General features: G+C 38.1%; 2 protein-coding genes across 2 annotated transcripts; one reads left to right on the forward strand and one right to left on the reverse strand.

Moving 5' to 3' along the window:
• Window positions 1–20: 20 nt before the first annotated feature.
• Window positions 21–5,013, forward strand: LOC116711037 (dual oxidase maturation factor 2-like). The gene is made up of 7 exons (XM_032550413.1): window positions 21–167; window positions 254–311; window positions 724–858; window positions 2,434–2,641; window positions 2,714–2,928; window positions 3,342–3,538; window positions 4,534–5,013. The coding sequence occupies exons 1-7, from the start codon at window positions 21–23 to the stop codon at window positions 4,543–4,545; spliced, it is 972 nt and encodes a 323-aa protein (XP_032406304.1). The 3' UTR covers window positions 4,546–5,013.
• On the reverse strand, window positions 5,014–20,501 carry LOC116711029 (amyloid-beta A4 precursor protein-binding family A member 2-like). The gene is made up of 12 exons (XM_032550401.1): window positions 20,354–20,501; window positions 16,978–18,164; window positions 14,819–14,929; window positions 14,019–14,049; window positions 13,769–13,914; window positions 12,005–12,091; window positions 11,621–11,806; window positions 10,380–10,559; window positions 9,204–9,416; window positions 8,095–8,214; window positions 6,985–7,125; window positions 5,014–5,717 (listed from the first exon to the last, which is right to left on the reverse strand). Exons 2-12 carry the CDS (start codon window positions 18,130–18,132, stop codon window positions 5,646–5,648), a joined length of 2,442 nt encoding a protein of 813 aa, XP_032406292.1. The 5' UTR covers window positions 18,133–18,164; window positions 20,354–20,501; the 3' UTR covers window positions 5,014–5,645.
• Between the last annotated feature and the right edge of the window lie 107 nt (window positions 20,502–20,608).

Genomic DNA, 20,608 nt, shown 5'->3' on the forward strand with positions numbered 1-20,608 from the left:
TCCTTAGATCGGAAGCTAAGATGACTTTCTACGACGACATTTACCCATTCTACCCGCTACAAAGGACTGCCTTCATCGTCAGCGGCCGACTGCTCGCCATTATTCTGGTCTTCCTCATGCTGGCAGTCGGTCTTCTTCTCATCCTGCCAGGAATACGAGGAAGGACGGTGAGTGCAAGTTTTCTGTCCATCTGCGTTTGCTGGGATGCTTTTCTATTATTGTATATATTCAAAATATTTTTGTTTTTATCCAGCGGGTCTTCTGGATGCTCAGGATCATGATCAGCTTGTTTGTAGGTGTAGTGATAGTAGGTAAGTTTTGTATAAACTGTAAAAACACCAAGTATTTTTAGTCTAGTTTCTAGTGCAAATATCAGTAAACTTGAAATAACTTACAAGTATCTCTTCAGGAAGATATGGAAACTTGTTTTAAGTAAATAATTCCTTAATATTGGTGGAAAGCACTTGTCCATTGGTAGATACATTTATTTATTTATAATTGAAATAATCTACCAAAGGAGCAATTACTTAAAGCAAGCTTCTATATCTTACTGATAAGTTATTGTTTTGTCTTGATTCACGTTTACTAAGATATATGCACTAGATACTAGACAAAAAATACTAAGATTGTGTGTTTCTGCAGTGTATTTGTTTTAATCTATAAGAAATATTAGATTTCCCTTTGTCTCCCATCATCATTCACCTTTGTGTCCTTTTTGTGCAGCTCTGAACTTCACTAACAGCTGGGCTGAGGCCAGGATGACCACAAACGCTACCTACAAGTCCTTCAGTAATGCTGTCATCCAGGCTGAGGTCGGCCTGCATGTTGGGCTGTACGGCATCAACGTGACACTTAGAGGTGAGTCACTCTTACTCCCTGTGTGTTGGACTCTTCAGCGGCTTAACCAGATCAAGTCTTTGTTTTCAGTGGTCACCTACACGCTCAGGTTGTTCAATATGAGAAAATTTCTGTGCAAGTTGGGAATTAATTATAGTTTAATGCATTTTGAATACATAAAAAGACAGCACGGTCTTTTATTTAGTCGGGATCCTTGAGTTGTTTTGAGGGTTTTTATAATTATTTTGTGATTATTTGTCTCTTTCTTTGAATTGATCAGTCTTGTTTCTGTTTTTAGTTGATTCTAGCTTATTTCTTGTCTCTAGTTTTTTTTATTTAACTTCGTTTCTTAGGTTAAGTTATTCTTTAGTGCAGTCTTTCGTCCGCGGGCGCCCCTAGTGGTCTGCAAGGTACTGCACATAAACGACCGTTTAATTGCCGTTAGCTCAGAGTGCGACGCTACAGCTAGCTTACCACAGGATTGTGTTGTAAAATACTAATGGAAAACAGGCTTAAAGCCGGGGAATTCAAAATAAAAACGTAAGATACTTGTGAAAAGAAAACAACTTAAGGATTACTTATTTGACCGGAGGAATTAGCTCTCTGAGTCAATATTTTGTAGAACCAGGTGTTGGTCATTCAGGTCCTCCAGACACCGAAATTCGTTCTTCTGTGATAGATAGCGCCAGTTCCTGGGAACAGTAATTTTCAACTCCTGGCACACATAGGGTTTGGATGTCAGCTTGAAAGTAAAGACACCTTTTAATGGCTAGTGGAACATGTTACAGGAGTTGGGAATTATTTTTTTGCTTTTCTAATGTAGTGATACAATACTGGTCTATAGTCATTATAATCTTTCACATTTTGTATGTTTGTATACGTCCATTTGGGTCTGAATTGATTCTAATAATAATAATAAAAAAAAACAGCTCAAGCACTTAAAAGACCCACCTGAGAGTTTTTTGGCAATAAATTAATGTTTTACCGATTGTTAAGACACATTCGACAGGCACTGTTAGCTAGCAACCCCAGCTGAACTAAACCCCATTACCCAGCAGCTAAAGCTGAGCTCCAGCACGTTAGGTCAGCTGGTTTTACCGCTATATGCGCTGTACAGTGGCTGTTGGAACATTCAAGTGTTTTGAATGTTCCAACATTCACTTGCTGCATTCTTGTTGGTTGTGCAGGAGACTCCACTTCTGCTTTTCAAAGATGCACAGTTTATAATTGCGTATTTGCTTGCAGCCATTTTTATGTGCGATGTCCTAACCTCTACAGTGAAGCATAACAGGTCACCTTTAACGCACAGTAAACCATCAAGTTTCTGATATTCTGAAGCAATACCACAAAAAAAACACACACAAAACAAAAAAACAATTCACCAGTCATATTTGACATGCACTACCTGCCTCCAATGTGGGGGTGGGTTTCTCTTTCCAACAGAATCCTTTATCAACTTGGTTCAGCCTTATTTGTAAAGGGAGTGTTAAAGAGTAAAAATATAGATAATAAAGATGCTGTTATATTATAATAACAATGCCTTGCTGTAATGGATGTACTCTTCTGACTGCAGCACATTGTTTTCTTTCGCCTCAGGCAATCCCATTGTGCAGTTCAATGAAACCATCAACTACAATGAGATGTTCAGCTGGCATGACATCGCTGAAGAAGAGTATGAACAAGCTTTGATCAAAGGTTTACCGAACCCCATCTTATACATCGTGGAGAAATTCACCCTGAGCAGCCCCTGCGGGATGATCTTTCAGTACAGTTACTCCGGACGCTTCGCCTCTGCAACCCTCTGGTAATTAATGACAATCCTTACACACATACAGGCGTCAAGGATTAAAATAACTCTATATAATTTGTTCTGCAGGACGGCGTTTTGCTGCTGGATTCTCGCCAACATCTTGTTCTTCTTGCCCGACGTTGTTTACGCCGGGTACATGACCATGGCCACTGCCGCCTTCATCTTCTTCTCCATGGCCTCCTTCTCCACCATCATGAATGTGCCTCGGTGTGTTTTCTCCATAGGTGAAGACTCCTTTGTGACAGAGTACAGCCATTCGTTTTGGCTGGCACTGGCTACAGGTGAGCACTTCATGGTGGACATTCAGGCTACGTTCACACTGCAGCCTGAAGTGTCCCAATTCCGATTGTTTTGTTTTTTTTTGCCTTAATGCGACCTGGATCTGATTTTTTCATGACAGTCTGAACAACACAGATCCGACTTTCACAAATGCGACTCAGGTCACTTGGATATGTGGTTCTAAATCCCAATACATATCTGATCTTTTCAAATTTTTATTATTATTTTTTTTATTTTAAATTTTTTAAATGTGACCGGAGTCAGAACGGCCAGATCGCATTAATCCCACCTGAACGTCATTGATACTTGACAAACGTCGCTATTCTGCACTCTGGTGTACGCAACAGAAGAGGAGGTCGGAGGTACATAAAGACCAAAACTACATGTAAAAGTTGTTATTTTTACTGATTTCCAGGAGTGCTTTGCACCATCATCGGGTTTTTCGTGGTGATGCTATACTTCCTGATGCCAGAGAAGGTAAAAGCAGCTTTCAGCTTGAGTTTCGACAGCTATGAGGACGAGGATGAGGATAAATCTTGTCCAGAAGGCTACCTGAACTCAGTCTTCCTTAACGGAGAATTGCATCTACCACTGACACCAAAAGTTACACCAGTAAGTTGGAAAGAAATTTCACCATATTGTCATCAGGAGTATTTTCTTGCTTTGCGGTGAACTATCCAAAGCTGGGAAATGCATTCTTATTTTAAAAATCCTTAATATTGCCCTTTTGTGTCAACAGCCGGCCCAAAGCTTAGAATCGTGGGACTTCCATGAATGCTTTAGTTTTAACACAAACCATGCATCTAATTATTTTTGTTTGTTTCCTGTGAATGAGAATAGCATTGAATTTAATTTGACAGTTTCAGCATATGTGTAGATTTAAATGTTTTAAATTAAAATCTTAACATAGGTTTAATATTTTCTTCGTGTTTTAGCTGGTTGTTTACGAAAACATCACAAATAAAAAACAATCAGGTGTTCTTACCAGAAAGATGCCCCCAAGATGAAATTCTGCTTAAAGCTGCAGTATGTAGCTTTCATAAAATAAATGTATTTTTGCACATTTATATGTTTCATAAGACAGATAATCTGAAAAGGTCAATCTTCTCCACCTCCTCACTGTGCTACCACTGCCATCTGATGAAATGCACCACTTCCGGCCAGTAACAACCAATCAGAGCCAGGAGGAGGGTCTTAGCATTGTCAGTCATTCTTGTGTACACGCTGCTCAATGTGCTAAAGAGGAGAAACACCTTACCGTTACAGGAAAACTGTTATCCGTTTTCATTAGCGGCTATGCTAACTAGCCTGAACATCCACAACAGGCAAGCGACGCACACACTGCATGATTGACAGCAATAAGACCCGCCTCCTGGCTCTGATTGGTTGTTTCTGGCTAGCGACAGAAGAAAGCAGAAGAGCTTGATTTTTTATTTCACAGATTATCTGTGTCATACCATATTGTGACAATTTCAACAAATATGTTAAAAAATATTTTTAATAAAAGTTACATACTGCAGCTTTAAGGGCACCATGCAGCCTTTGGGAAAACTCTGCTCACGAACCATTAAAAATATCTGATTGCAACAATTTTGCTTGTTTTCCAGGATCGTCTATGAAGCCATCCAGTGATCTCCTCTGATTCATACTTGAATATTATTTGACTGAATGTGTTAAAAAGAACTTTTCTAAGTTTAAATCACTGTCATTATCTATGTGAGCCAGTTTTATGTGTCAAACTGTAAATATGTGTTTAATGCTGTAATGTTTGTTGTCTGGGTGGGAACTAAACTAAAAGAAATGTTTTTTTTAATGCCTTTTTTCTTGTATAATAATGGAAATATATTAGTCTTTACTCAACTCATTCCTGATTAATCTGAAAAATATGTATATACCAGGATTTATTACAAAAAAAATTCACACAATTTTGGCACATTTAGTTTAAAGCAAGTATGGAGAAACAATGGTGCCGATGAGGATGATGTAGTTTTCCTATTCCAGGCTGGTGTATTTATTTCTGCCTTGTATTTTGAGTTTTCAGTATATTTTCTACAGCAAAGTGTTAATAAAACAAAAACAAACATGAATTTAGGAGAGAAATTGTATTTTTTCTTCATTACATTCATCCAGTAATGAGTATATTGATACATTCTTGTACTCTCTGTCACTCAAAGTGTTGTTGAATCTCCTTAAACAAGAGGTGTGTGTCTTTGGCCTTCAGCATCGCTGTAATGCAGAGTTCGGTGCCTTTGTACATCATGTTTTTGTTGACTTTTAATACTTACTGTAATAGATTACGATGTCAGATCGAGACTGAATCCCTGGTCTGTTATTTTTCCACAATCACATGCATACTGTGTTTTTGCAGGAGTAGTTATGGCCTTCCCAACAAAGCCAACCCAAAGTATTTACAGTATAAGTACATTTTTGAACCCCATACGCATTATAAAAATGACTAAATAAAAAATAAATGTGCTAATTTATCTCTTCATAAGAAAATAATCATGACCATAAAGCTACTTTTCTTTGACACCATTACCTCACATACAGTACTACAGACGGTGTTCACATTATAAGGCCATTATGATGACGTAATTCAAGATAAGACCTGGAAACGATGTTCTTTACAGCATTGCAACAAAAAGCAAAACAATTTAAAATGGTAGAAAAATAAATTCCCTTCATCCAGAACTTCAAAGGATCAATCCGTGCAGGATTTCTATATGTAGACCGGCGTCTCTTGACCCGTCAGGAGTCTGAACATCACTGCAGGCATTGTCTTCATGTTGATCTGGAGCAAAGAGAGAAATGATGACAAGGAGCCAGTCTGCAGGTAGTTTAAAAAAGCAATTAAGAAAGATTTGAACATCTAGTCCATGTGTCAGACTCAAGGCTCTGGGGCCAAACGTGGCCCGCCGCAGCTTTCTATGTGGCCCTCAACACCATCAATAAGTCCTCCCAAAGATTGGATGACAAAAGTCTTCATTTATAGAGACTTCCGTTTCCATTTTATTTGTTGTTCTGTTTATTTATTTTGGATACTTAATATGTCCATTAAAAATTAAAGTTTATTAATCTTTGAGAGGGTATATATGCAATATCATGCCTTTGTCATTACATTAGTTGAAAATTAGAAAAATGTCTGGGACACAATTGATTGTCCAGAATTTTTTTTTTTCAATGGTCTTGCTAGATGTTTGTTTGAGAACATGAGTGAATAAAAACCATCATGAAGGAAAATAGCTGACACAGTTGAAATCAAACATCTAACAGACGATTGTTCAATAACAGAAAAGGAATTCAAGTCCAATTTAAAGTAACTAAAAAACTTAATAGGTGATGATGAAAATATGTGGGAAAATGTGATTTGTTTTTGGAAAAACAAAACCTGCCTACTCCAGCCACCACTCTGAAACCAATGGAAACTGGTTTTCTGCTGGATTAACGTTCCAGCAGGATTAAAATCGAATAGAAATGCACAAATGTTTTCATTACCCTTTGTGTTTATCTGTTGCATAAAACCCCAAAGAAATACAAAAACGTCTGTGGTTATAAGGAGAAGTTGGAGATCTACTGTACCTGTTCCTAAGTTAGGAATTTGAAGTGTAATAACAACGAGAAAACACTAGGGGGCAGTATTTATCAGAAATGGAAGTTTACATTATGTAAGCTATAGTCACATCACATATTTACATTCATAAAAATACGCTACATTTTTAAAGGTATTTTTAATTGTTACTTATAGTTCAGATAACTTTGTCATCGCTGCTGCACTATTTACACTTTATTTAATCAATTTTCGAATAAAACATTGCACAAAACATCTTGCCACTATAGTACAATATATTCTTCATTGATCAAGTATTTATATTCTGAATGCCTTTTGTCTAGAAATGCTTCTTTCCTCGTGTCTGCGTTTGGGAAATCCCTGACATAGTATCTGCATGTTTCACTTCATGCATTTAAAGCGATCCCAGTGTGAGAGGAAATGCGTCATTTCATTTGTACAGCTCAGTAATCATTGAAAATTGCAGCTTTGCAGCCCAACGATGTCTTACCTCACCCACGGAGACAGACAGAGTTTGAACAATCTTCTCATGCGCCATGGCAACAACACTCTGCCCGTTTATTTCGATGATTCTGTGCCCGACTCGGACGCCGCCTCGCTCGGCAATCCCGCCTCGCATCAGACTGCAGATCTGACCCAAACACACAGAATACGTAGGAGACTCGCCACGTTCACACTGCAGCCTAAGAGTCCCAAATCCAATTTTTTAGCTTTAATGCGATCTGTATCTGATTTTTGTCTCGACAGTCTGAAAACACAGATCGGATTTTTTCGAATGCGACAAAGGCCACTTGGATATGTTCTTAATATGATACATATCTGGTCACGTTCATCCGACGTGAAAATCATTGATGCTCTACAAACGTCACTATTCTGTGTCCTTATATGCACAACAACAACAACCATGGTGAACGATAACGATGATTAAGTTGTCAATGTAGGCTGCATAGTGGCACAGTTGGTAGCATTGTTGCCTTGCAGCAAGAAAGTCCTGGGTTTGATTCCTGGCCTGGGGTTTTTCTGCATGTAGTGTTCTTCCTGTGCATGCGTGGGTTCTCTCCGGGTACTCCGGCTTCCTCCCACAGTCCAAACACATGACTGTCAGGTTAATTGGTCTCTCTAAATTCTCCCTAGGTGTGAGTGTGTGTGTGCATGGTTGTGTGTCCTGTCTGTTTCTGTGTTGCCCTGCGACAGACTGGCGACCTGTCCAGGGTGACCCCGCCTCTCGCCCGGAACGTTAGCTGGAGATCGGCACCAGAACCTCCTGACCCCACTAGGGACAAGGGTGTACAGAAAATGGATGGGCGGATGGAAGTTGTTAATGTGCTGGCTCCGGTTGGTGAACAACTTTGAAATTGTAAGCTATGCTCCACCGTTAGCATCCATGTTTACTTTATGTCATGTTTATTGCGCCCTCTACTGCACACGCGGGACATTTTCAGGTCTTTTGTAGTTCACATGGGAGATCACATACAAGTGGGATATATTTGGTAATATGAACGACCGTGGCCAAAAAAAATCAGATTTGGGTCACTTCAGGCTGCAGTGTGAACGTAGCCTATTCAGGTTTGGAGACTTTTACTGTTGTGGTTTTACTCACGATGCCGTTCTGAACGCTGAAGCCGAGCTGATACTTGAGGTCCGGTCTCTTTATGAGGACGGTCGTAACAGGAGGGCAGCTTACGATGCTCAGCTTCACTTTCACCTGATTCTTCAAGCCCTGGAAGAAGTTTATTGAAACTGTTACAACGGTAATTAAGATCTGGGCTTTGACTAGGTCCTGGAATCTCCATTACTTAGATGTCAACCAGTCCTTGGTGGCCTTACTGTAGGGCTGAAATGATTAATCGAATTAATCGTGATTGTTAAAATACTCGTCAACTAATTTAGTAATCTATTAATGGCAAACTGGAGTAAGCAGACTCTTTGCTAACCCCCCCCCCAGCATAGTAGGAGTTGTAATTAAGCCAAAACTGTTCAAAACATATGTACAGTTTGTGTTTAAGATAAAAACACCATCTTGTGTAAATATGTTTTAGAAAAAACTCCTCAAGTGTCAGAATTTTAGCTTCACCCGGTTCAAATTCACTAAAGAAACGCCATGTTGTTACATTTTAGACAGAAAAATGTTTATTTATTATTTAAAGAAGGAATTTAATTATTTGTTTATTTGCATATTTTAACATATGCTTAATATTGCATAAAATGGCCTAAGTGGTTAAATGAAAAATTCAATTTTATTTATCCAAATAATCAATTAAGTGTCAGAATACTCTATAAGTGGAATAATCGTTAGTTGCAGCAGCTGTAGCTTTTACTTCATATGTTCCATTTTAACATGGGAAAAATGTCTTATTATAAATGAATAATCTGCCAGTGGAACTAGAACTTTTTTAATAATATTAAGTAATTATTTACTTAAAAGAAGCTCCTATGTCTTGATGAAAAGCTGCTTGCAAGTTAGTTTTGCCTTATTTCAAATGTACTAAGAAATTGGCACTAGAAACCAGGTCAAAAATATTTGGTCACATTTTGTGTTTTTGCAGCGAGGTTTTAAAAACAGCTCATTTTCCAGACGCTAAAAAACAGCTGGGTGGTTTTTTAAGCACTTGGATTGTTCTTGAAGCATAATAACTTGTAAAATGTGAATATTGTAATGTAGATTCTACTTTTGAGGTACAATAAAGTACCTGTGACTGATTTTCTTACCTTAATGATGCTCTGACAAGTGGCCAGTGGCAGTCCCACCAGACTTGTGTCATTAATGGACATGATCTGGTCTCCCACACTGAGTTTTCCGGACCGTGCTGCGGGGCCACTGTTCAGCATGCTGGCCAGGATGACGGTGGGCAGAATGGAGCCCCAGCCGGACTCCACTATGACCACGCCGAGGCTCTCGCCTTTCTGCTTCTCCACATACAGCTGCAGCACGGATTAAAGAGCAAATATGAAGACCTGAGAGGAGATGGCCCACCCACCTTCTTCAAATCTAACAAAAAAGGTGTCAAACGTTGTTTTGTGCTGCTTTTTCTTTGAAGATATTAAAGAAAGTTTAAAGGTCAAAAGGTCACCAAACCTCCCCACATGTAGACAATCAAACAAAATTGGTGTCAATGAACTGTGCAGCAAAAATTTGTTTCTGCTGCCTTTTCTTTGCAGATATTAATAAAATTTTAAAGTAAAAAAGACAAACAGCTAAGATCCTGAACATTTAGGCAATCAAACAAAATTTGTGTCAAATGTTTATGCAGCATTTTTTTTGTTTGTGCTGCTTTTTCTTCGAAAATATTAATAAAATATTAAAGGTCAAAAGGTCAACAAGATCCCCCACAATTGCAAAAACAAACAAAACTGGTGACAAATATTTGTGCTGCGTTTGTGCAGCAAAAACTTCTGTTTATGCCACTATCATTTTAAAGAAGCTTCCAGAGGTCATCAGAGGTCATCTCCTCCACCCAACATTCACAAAATCATACAAAATTGGTGTCAATCAACGTTTGTGCAGCAACAATTTTCATTTGTGCTGCTTTTGTGACAGTCAAGGGTCAAAAGGTGAACCAGACCCCCCAATTTTATAAAATCAAACCAAATTGGTGTCAAACATTTGTGCTACGTTTATGCAGAGACTATTTTTTGTTTGTGCTGCTCTTGTTTTGAAGATACCATGTTTGATTTAACAAAGTCAAACAACAACAAACAAACACTAATTTTGTCTGATTTAAAGAAGGTGAATGACCTTTCATGACCTCTGGGACATTTATTAATATCTTTAAAACGATAGCGCCACAAACGAGGATATTTTTTGCTGCAGAAACGTTTGCCACCAATCTTGCTAGATCTGAAAAAGATGTCACATTTCTGTCGGGAAACTCAGGAACGTCTCACCTCCTTACGGTTCTCTGAGTTTGAAAAGTGCACGAGGTCGTCGTGGTACATTTCCTCGGAGTTGATGATGTCACTGTACTGTTTGTGGCTCAGGTCGGTCGGGTTGATGCCGTTGGCTCGCAGGAATTCCCGGTAGGCCACGCTGAAAGCCTGACCGATGGACTGGGCAATCAGCTGTGCCTGTGGAAAAGGGAGTTATGGGAAAATGAAACCGTAGGGAAATGATCCCGGCTGACAGAAGCAGAGAGGGGAGAAAACATGCCATAAATATCTAAAATAAAAGATATGGCCATTATTCTTCTGTAATGTTCTTGTATTTTGTTATGTTTAAATCACAAGCTTCAAAGTATTTTAATTTGATTCATAATTGTAAAATGGTAGAGGAGGTAGAGGAAGCAGCAGAACTTGTTTCATTCACTTTTCAAGCATTTTCAAGGCAAGTTTTCAAACTTTACAATACAAATTAACTAAATAAAAAAGACAGTTTCAATTCACTATTATATTACATCCATTAATCTTTCTAATAGGGACAAAGTAAAATAAAATATAGTAAAATTTTATGTTTTGAAATGTCTCCATACACCTGCCTGCCCAGAGAACAAAACACTAATTTGACAAAAAGTCCAACAATTTCAACAACATTGTTTAATGTATAATGACCTTTATTATAATTATACGAATCAATAAGTTGAGTCATTAGGAATAATAAATATTCATTATATTTAAACAATCCAAACAAATTGTATTAATGTAAATTACCTTCCAGCTGAAATCAGATGCTTTGATAAAATATACAAAGAACGTTATTTAAACATTTCCTAAAAATGTTTTCACTCAGTTTTCTGGCATTTAGCAAATAAAAATAATTTGGGTAATTCTAATTGACCTAAAACAAACAAACAAAATGTCTGATTTTATTTCAGACAATCAGAAAAAAATTATCTGTCTTTTTATTAGGTGTATGAAAATATCTGGTTTCAGCTGTAAAAAATATTTTCCAAATTTAGGCCTTTCATTAAATGTTAGATTGAACTTTGTTACAAAACTGTGCAAATTGAATATGAAACACTTTTAAAGACTTTATACAGAAATCAAGCACTTTCCAAACACTGAAAACATCTAATTCTTGAGACCTGATCTACAAAATCCCATTCCTTCACATTTAAACATGCGTTTGTTGACAAAATCTGAAAAGATTTGAGGAGTATGAATACTTTTTGGAAGGTCTAAGTAGTACGTACATCTTCTGACTCGAAGACGTAGCAGATCATTCTGTACTGAGTTTTCCCTTCGTTGGCAGAATCAGACGATTCAGAGAAATCCTCTGATGAAGCCTGAGACATGCGTCTCCGTGCCATCAGAACCACGATGCTGCCAATGTCAGCGATGTAGGATATGGTCCGCAAGGCACTGTCCATCATCGTCTCCTGCAGGTAGAGGAAATAATCAGGGTGTTTAAGGTGACTGACACAGAAATAAATAAAATTTCCTGTCAACTTCAGTAAGAGGCCTCTTCAGATTGGTTGCAACACTGACTGCTACTGGAAATATGAGCCAATTTCGCTCATATCCCCATAAGATTTAGAATCAAACTGAACTGAATCTGCACAAATAAAGTTGCTGACCTGTGTGTCAGCATTCAGTACTTTGACAGCCTTAGTGGAGATGAAGAGGTCGACCTCAGTCATCATCTGAGAGTCTTCATCTTGGCTCTGGGAAGTGGAAAAACAGAAACCGACATTGCAGTCTGCAATCCTTTACGTAGGCGCTGTAGTTGCAAAAATGTCTGATCAGAAGAAGAAGGTTAGCAAAACATTGGGAGATCATTCATCCATTTTCTAATACCTTGTTCCTAGTGGGGCAACACAGAGACAGACAGGACGAACAACCATGCACACTCTCATCTAGGGAGAATTTAGAAAGACCAATTAACCTGACAGTCATGTTTTTGGACTGTGGGAGGAAGCCGGAGTACCCGGAGAGAACCCACACATGCACAGGGAGAGCATCCCAACTCCATACAGAAAGTCCCCGGGCCGGGAATCGAACCCAGGACCTTCTTACTGCAAGGCAACTGTGCTACCAACGGCACCACTGTGCAGCCCATTGGGAGATCACAAAACCCTAAAACTGAATTCACAAAGATGAGGTTATATATATGTTTTTTTTTTTCAACATTAATTCTTGTTCATGCAGCAAAACAAAGAGGTAAGGTTTATGTAACTTAACCTTTGCTCAACACGATGATGTTTAGGCTTAATATGACAGAAAATTTGTCCAAACCACAACAACAATGCAGCAGCAAAAATAAGCTCATCGTCATAACAGATGTTTTAAAAAAATAGCTGAATTTACAAAACAAGTGATAACATCTGTGATTATAGCCAGAGATGGTTAAAGAATGCTAGCATTTCTGAATTACTAGTGTGTGGCTCATGGACAAAATACTAATAAATCATTAAAAACAGCATTTTTGACTCCTTCAATTGAGAATATAACATGTTATCCCACTAATCACAATGTGACTGGTCATGAGGAACACTTTTATTTTTACTTTTACTTAATAAAAAAATAAGATTCTTCATTATTCCATTGGATTACTAATACAGTGTTACAATAAAGTATCTTATAAATACACGATTTGTTATCAGAGTTGAGAATGAACTAGCTACATTTACTCAGTTACATCAACTCTGTGGAAAAAAAATACTTTTAGCAGTGTTTTTACTATTTACTTTGACTTGAATAATTTTATTATGAAGTGTTTCTACTCTTATTTAAGTTACATTTCTGGATTTTCTACCCATTGAATGAAGAACAAACATGTTTTAACCAAAAAATCACCAGGAACAGACACACACCTGCAGTTTTTGTTAAAGTTTTATCAGTTTTATATTGAAAGAAAATGTTTGTTATTTTGTAGTTATGTTATTTATATAAATTATTTTTATTTATGTCTTTTCTATATTATTTTATAAGTTTGTCCCTCTTATTATGTATTTTTTTAATATTAAGGGATTGATGTTTTGATCAGTTACTCAGTACTTGACTAGCCTTGTTACCAAACACTTTTTAAACTAATTTCTTGTACAGCTACTTTTTACTTCTATTTGAGTACAAATATGTTGAAGTAGTCCTACTGTTACCTGAGTAAAATTTTTTGGGTATGCCACCCACCTCTGTTACTACTGAATTTTATGTCCTTACTAAAACGTGAAGCTCTGAAAAACTATTTAAATCTGCTCAGTTCCCCTAAATGGAGCTTTATTGCCAAAACTGACTCCCTCTTGTTTAAACAAGCTGATGAAAGCAGAACGTATCGGTTCATTTGAAACACCTACAAACCAAATCAATAGACACCACTGGCTGTCTGCATGAATGCTGATTACCTTGATGTGGCTGACGGCTTCATGGGCCTGCGACATTCGCACCGACTTGGACGGATTTTTATCGGACAGCACTTGAGTGCATCCTAGGTAGTTAGCAGCGAAGATGATCCCGTCGATGAGATCCTCTGGCTCGCAAGGACCTGGGACTAAACGGCACACACAAAAAAAAAAAAAACACTTTATTTCAAGACACTTTCATGTACTGGAGAGACTTAAATGAAAAAATGTAGTGATAATGTGACGTATTTACCATCCTCAAAGCTGGGAAAAGCAGCTCCTTCCTGTGATTTCACCAAAAAAAAGTTAACAAAATAAGAAAAGTTGACAAATTTTTTAATTAATCAGAAAAGACAAAACAAAAAGTAATATTAACCGTAGTAAAATCAGTATTCAGAAGTAGGGGTGGGAATTTATTGTGAAAAATTTCTTATCAGGATAAGAATTTTGATTGATTGTTATCATTATAAATTTCTGTTATTGAAAAAAGAACATCAATAAAAATAATTTTTTTATTATTATTATTTTCTCCACTATTTGCTTTTACGGAAGCATCAATAAATATTCATTTAAATTAAAAATATTAAATATAAAAAGATATGATTGAACGCACACTGTAAAAAAAAACAGTTCTAATTTACGGTAAAATACCGGCCAGAATTTTACCGTATTTATAAGGCAAAATTCTGGCAACCACAGTTGTCAGTATTTTATTGTAAATTATAGACTTTTTTTTTTTTTACAGTGCAGTTTAGAAATATAAATCACACTTTTTTAAGTCATGGCATCTGAAAAAGGTTTTTTCAAATGGGAATGTTTTTCAACAACAATGTTTGTGATTGTTGTTCTATGAATGCTGTAACTATAAAGTTATGCAAATAATGAGTAATAAATACTGTCAGAGTGTAATCCATATTGTTATCACAATAATACCACAAAACATCACAATTCTATTCAAAAGTTCTTTTTCATTTCTTTTTTTAAATGACAGTACCATAAACTTACAAACATAACGAATTAAGTCTTTAGTTTGGCAATAAAACTCATCTTCACCTTGGGAGAGTTGTCTTCCTCTACAGAGACCGGCTCTGGACATTGAGGCTGCTCTGGCTGTTCTGCCGCCTCATCAGGCATCATGGCTGTGCTTGGCTTCTCATCCTGATCCTAATGAACACAAACATCAACGTTTCAGAAAAACTTTAGTGTAACTGATTACTGAAGAAAACTGCAGCATGGCGAGAAGGTGACAAGGACAACATACAGAGCGTTCCTATCGGTCTTCCTGCATCAATGCTTTATAAGATTAAGAAATAAAACGCACCTTGGAGTGACAGCTGCAAGATGTCTGCAGTTTTACCAGCTATTTTCTGTCAACATCAATTTTATTTTTTCCCCACAGATTCTCAGTTAATGTCATTATAAAGACATTAATATGCTTTAAACAAGGACTGACAAGCTCATTTTTATGATTATGAATGTACTCAAAGGGTCAGTTACAACAAAACATACTGATAAAACTACATTAAAATGTTTTTTTAAAAAATGAATAAATTAATGTCTCTGCATTCAATGAGAACTGAAATCTTTTCCCATTCTTGTAACTTGGCAGAATACAAATAAAACATGCTTTGTATATTTAGGCACATACCTGTCTCTTTAGAGGCCACTTAAAAAGTTATGGCGGGCCGGATTTAGGCCCCCGTACCTTGAGTTGGACACATGTGCTTTAACCTAAGCTATTCTACTGAGGTATTGGTTATATGTTTGATTTTGAAAATAAAACCTCTACCCAGTATCCGAACCCTCGGCTACTGAGAAACGACCGCTTCTGGAGGCGTTGACTCTGTTGGAAGTTTTTAACGGATTCACAGAAGGCTATGCTAGCTGCTAGCATAGCAGCCATCGCTAAGACCCGCCTCCTGGCTCTGATTCTTTTTCCCCCCCAGTTACTACTGGGAGAAGGAAGGCAGAGGAGCTCCATTTTTCACTGATTATGTGTCTCATAATAACATAATGTCATGACATATATGCGGTGAGAGGTTGGAGAAGGAGTTAGCAGCGGCGGTTAGCCACTCTACTCAGCAGAACGTACTGTTGAAGTATTCTACACTTTCACTTTATTTGACTTTGTCCATGTAAAGCCAGATCTCCACGGCACTGAACTTACATTATATTCTCATACATGAAAAAAGTAAAAGTTGTATCACTCTGCACCTCAGCATCAACGATATTTCTCCTTTAAAACAACATGGAAGCGAGTTCTTCTTACTCGGTACACGTTACAACCAAAGAAAAGGGAATAGGCGCCCCCTCGTGGTGATACCTACTCAACACTAGGAACCAAACAGTAAAATGACAGTTTCAACAAATATGTAAAAATATATTTGTCATAAAAGTTACATACTGTAGCTTTAAAAGCCAGATTTGACTCTCCCATGTAACATTAGCACTACTTCATGTTCATGTTCAAACTTAATCAAACAGCGTAAACAACTACAGAGGATTTAAATGCTTCTGCAAGAGTTGCCAGTAGAGATGCACGGATTTATCGGCCAGAAGAGTTATTGGTGCCGATTTCTTTTATTTTGTGAGTGTGGTGATCAGCTGATATCCCCCGATCTTATCTACCTCAGTAATGGTTTTAAGATCAACTGCTTCAGCTCTGCTGTGACAGAGGTTTGACTGACAGACCGGCCCACCAGGTCATAGCTGCACATTTGCAGTTAACAATAGTCACCCCACTGTTACCAACTCAACGAGTTTCTTGCTATATTTAGAGATAATTCAGACAAAATAACTGGTATCAGACAGAATCAGAAGGTCAGTCCTTTTAAAGATTGGTAATCAGCGATCGGACAGAAAACTGCAATCGATGGACCCCTACACTGTAAAAAAAGCTGTCTCTAATTTACAGTAAAATACCGGCAGCTGTGGTTGCCAGAATTTCACTGTATAAATTTCACAGTTTATTATACTTATATGGTAAAATTCTGACAACCACGATTGATTTTAATGGAACTATTTGACTAAATGTAATGTCTGTTATTGGTTATTGGATGTTTTATTTGTGTTTTTATGATGTGCTATATGAAATGAGCTATGCAGATGAACTTGATTGATTGATTATATTGTCTTTACAGAGAAGTGGTTGCTGATTGGAGGAAAACATTGAGGTGAGAACTAGTGAGATGGGAACTGTGTGGCTTCCTGACCTGCTCGGGTTTCTCAGAACCCATCAGTTTCTCCTCTGCGGACTCTCTCTGCTGTTCTGCTGGGTGCTGTGGACCCGGAGAGGCTTTGATCAGCCTGGACTCGTTCTCCGGGTTGTCAGCAGGCGGTCCAGAAGTGGGGGGACTCTCTCTGTGAGGCAGGGCCCTCTGGGGGTCGGAGGGCGACTGAGCGTGACGCGTTGGAGGAGGAGGAGGGTGATGGTGTTTGCTGGAACCGGGTCGATCCTTGGACCTCACTGCAGACTTTTTGGATGAAGTCTTTGGATTCTGCTCGGTGCTGCTGTTTGTCGCTGCTTTGATCCCAGAAACAACATGCTGCGTTTCGCCTCCTCTTCTTCCTCGACCTTTAACCTGTCGCTCTTTCACCTTCTGTGACGGCTCAGACTTCTTACCGGCTCCTGATACATTATGATTTCTCTGGATGCAAGTTTCATCTTCTCGATTCCTTTCCTTTTTAATCCTTTCACTCTCATTGCCCTGATAGAGGCTGGCGGGCCTTTCAGCATTTACCTCCGCCTCATCTAAATCCTCTATGAATCTGGCTCCATCCAACACCTCTTCAAAATCATCGCCGTCGTTAAAAAAGAATCTGTCTCCTTCGATTATTTTCATTCCCCCCTCTGCTTCATCTCCAGCAATGGGGGCACAATGCGACTTAAAGCGGTGACTCGTTCGGTACGGTTTTCCGTCAGAGTGAGGCCGTTCGCATCTCTTGGTGCTGTGATGAGGTTTCTGGGTGATCTGGTCAGCGGTGGGAGCCTCACTGCTCTCCTCGGCTTGCTGCGCACCCTCAGGTCCGTGCTGGTTGTAACATCTGACGCTGACGGCTCCCTGTCTGTTCAAATGCAGAACCTCGTCATGGTCTTGCTCGACGTCCGAGCCCACGTTGTCGTACTCGGAGCAGGCGTCGTCCATGTCCTCCGGACTCGGGTCGCAGCTCATGTAGAAGTGCTTTGAAGGAGCGGGAGGAGTCAGCTGGTTATTGTTGTCGTTCCTAGAAGAACGGGGAGGTCGCTGAGTCTCCTCGCTCACAGACTGGTCCTCCTGACTGGGTTTTGGAGGTCCGGCACTGGGGCACGACGGAGGGCCAGGGGCCAAGACTTTGGACATGTTTCCTGGCTTTTTCCCATGAGCCATAACTGGCCCCTTTGACTTTACTACCCTAAACCCTGCAGACAGTGAAAAGACATGTATGCATTTCCATTACAAGATGGATTAATTTATGGCTGAAACCATTAATCAAATTAATCGTGATTATTTAAGTAATCATCAACTAATTTAATAACTGATTAATCATAAATGGAGTATACAGACTCTAAAAAAGACTATTTGCTACAGGAACACAGTCAGAGCAGTACTTAAGCAAAAATTGTTAAAAATATATGCATTAATTTTGCATTTAAAATGAAAAAAACAACAACATTTGTCTGTAAATATGTTCTACCAAAAACTGAAGTGGCTGTTTTAGCTTCACTTGATTCAGATTCTATTAAAAACTAGCAACTTTTGCAATCCAATCATTAATAGGTTTATCTAAAATTAATTAACAGATCAGCCCTAAACGGCATTGATGTTAAGTCAAGCAGAAAGGGCAGAAATTTTCACATATAGATGTTAGAAGTATTTTTTTAATTTAGCTGCAGACGCATCCTTTGCTTCAAACGATCAAACGTTCATTAAAAAAAAAAAAGTTATTACATTTTAGGTAATAAAATGTTTACTTTCTCATGTTGAAAATTAACTACATTACTTATTTATTTGTCTCTTTTAAAAGTGTATATAAAAATGTAAGTAACTGAATGAAATATGTGCAGAATGTTCCACTTATTTGTCCGATTAATTGATTAATCGCCATTATAATTGAATAAAATAATTGTTAGTTGCAGTCCTATCACTCGTTATGCTATAAATCTGTGATAAATGTGTGAGTTCAGTTTAAAACTCCTTCATAAATAAGATAAACATTTATCCATTAAAATTCAGCTTTAGGTTTATTAAAAAATGCAGAACAACCTTTTCCCTTGCTCACTTTTTCAAGTGCATTTTAACATCGATAAAAGACATGATTTAAATAAAAAATAATGAGAAATTTCTCAGTCTACACTTTATTAACTTCATTTGAGTAGGAAATTACTTTCTATATTAAAATGTATGAGACGGTAACAAACGTTTTATGAATAAACATAATGCTTTTTATATTGTAATAACATCAACTTATCACACTATCTAACCCAAAATTCTTTTTATTTATTTATTTTGCCTAAAAATATTATTTTTCCCCCAAAAACTCCTACTTAGAAAAATTCCCTACATTATAAAACTGCTGAAGTGTCACACTGTTTATATGCTAATACTACAGTTAACGATTAATCGACTACTAAGGTAGTGGATGATTATGTCAATAACAGATTCGTCACGAATAATGGTTAAAAAACACCAAATGTAGTTATATTACCACAGATTTTAGACGTTTTGACATTTTCTAAAGCATAGAGTCCACCAGTTTGGGGGAATTTGACTTTAACTGTAAAGAAAAAAACGAATCTTATTTGCTGTAATGGTTCTGGCCCCTTTATCATTTATTCAGCACTCAGGTCTTCGCCTGTATTGAGGCCAGGATAAACAAGTCACACCCTCATCTGAACCTCCATCCTCTCTGTATCAGATTCAAACCTGCGCATCTTAAACTGAGGCTTTTGTCGCATGCTTGATTCTAATCCACATATTGAAATTAGCCAAAGTGGCGTTGATCAGATTTTATTACAACTGGGATCACGGCATCAAACGCATGAACACCTCCCCTTAATCCCTGCGCACAGACCTAATCCTGACCTCTCCGTGGTGCCTAACTACCAATTAAAACACTGAGGCTCATTACTGAGCAGAAATGAGACTATGTGATGGGTGTTCCTGTAACTGCAATGCCCTTGACGTTTTTTTTTTTTTTTTTGGTATTTTTGTAAAGCCATTTTTTCCACTGGTACCGCAGCCTGCAGGGGTGGTTGTTGTTGTGGCTCCCCCCCTCCATTGCATGCCGCGTTTTCTCCCTTTTACATGTTGATAAAACAGTCTGATACAGATTTTCCTTCACATAAAGGAGACCCAGAAAGGACACAGACTCCCTATATCCTGATTCCAATGGTTTAACCATCTGAAAGCATCCCATTATCCTGCTGCTGCGCTTCACATCGACCTTGATTATGAAGCATCGAGACTGCACCATGCTGGCATCCTCCTGTTACTAATGTGGAGCTGATTCACCACAAGAGCCCGAGCATCGTTTTTAGCATTACTGCCCAACATGCATCCCTATTCTCTTTTTCGTATCTGTGCATAAAAAGGTACGTGTGCCACTTACCGACATCAGGGTTGTGGGCGGCCCTCTTTGTACAAACGCTCGTGTGTTGATCAGATCAGATTGCTCTCCAGAAAAGGGGGTGGGGTAAAAGACCGGGGTACAGGAATAAAGGACGCACAGCAGCTCAGAAACATGTGGTGAAAATGGTAAAATGTTCGCTCACTGCTCAAAATGGTCCAATTTAAATGTAAAACAAAGTGAGCGCACAAATAACTAATAAATATAATTATTTTTACATTCTTGATATAGCTACTT

This window comes from Xiphophorus hellerii, chromosome 2, assembly GCF_003331165.1.
Source record: "Xiphophorus hellerii strain 12219 chromosome 2, Xiphophorus_hellerii-4.1, whole genome shotgun sequence".
In the NCBI taxonomy this organism is placed as follows: Eukaryota; Metazoa; Chordata; class Actinopteri; order Cyprinodontiformes; family Poeciliidae; genus Xiphophorus; species Xiphophorus hellerii.

What these genes read in the sequence shown, in the direction of transcription:
- LOC116711029 (XM_032550401.1), bottom strand. Translation starts at nt 18,132, where the DNA reads ATGGCTCATGGGAAAAAGCCAGGAAACATGTCCAAAGTCTTGGCCCCT. An exon ending in ACTCAGAGAACCGTAAGGAG is followed by an intron (nt 9,417 to 10,379) that starts GTGAGACGTTCC and finishes TCCGTGCTGCAG; the next exon opens with CTGTATGTGGAGAAGCAGAA. An exon ending in CTTGTCAGAGCATCATTAAG is followed by an intron (nt 8,215 to 9,203) that starts GTAAGAAAATCA and finishes AACTTCTTCCAG; the next exon opens with GGCTTGAAGAATCAGGTGAA.
- LOC116711037 (XM_032550413.1), top strand. Translation starts at nt 21, where the DNA reads ATGACTTTCTACGACGACATTTACCCATTCTACCCGCTACAAAGGACT. An exon ending in CAGGAATACGAGGAAGGACG is followed by an intron (nt 168 to 253) that starts GTGAGTGCAAGT and finishes GTTTTTATCCAG; the next exon opens with CGGGTCTTCTGGATGCTCAG. An exon ending in TGTAGGTGTAGTGATAGTAG is followed by an intron (nt 312 to 723) that starts GTAAGTTTTGTA and finishes CTTTTTGTGCAG; the next exon opens with CTCTGAACTTCACTAACAGC.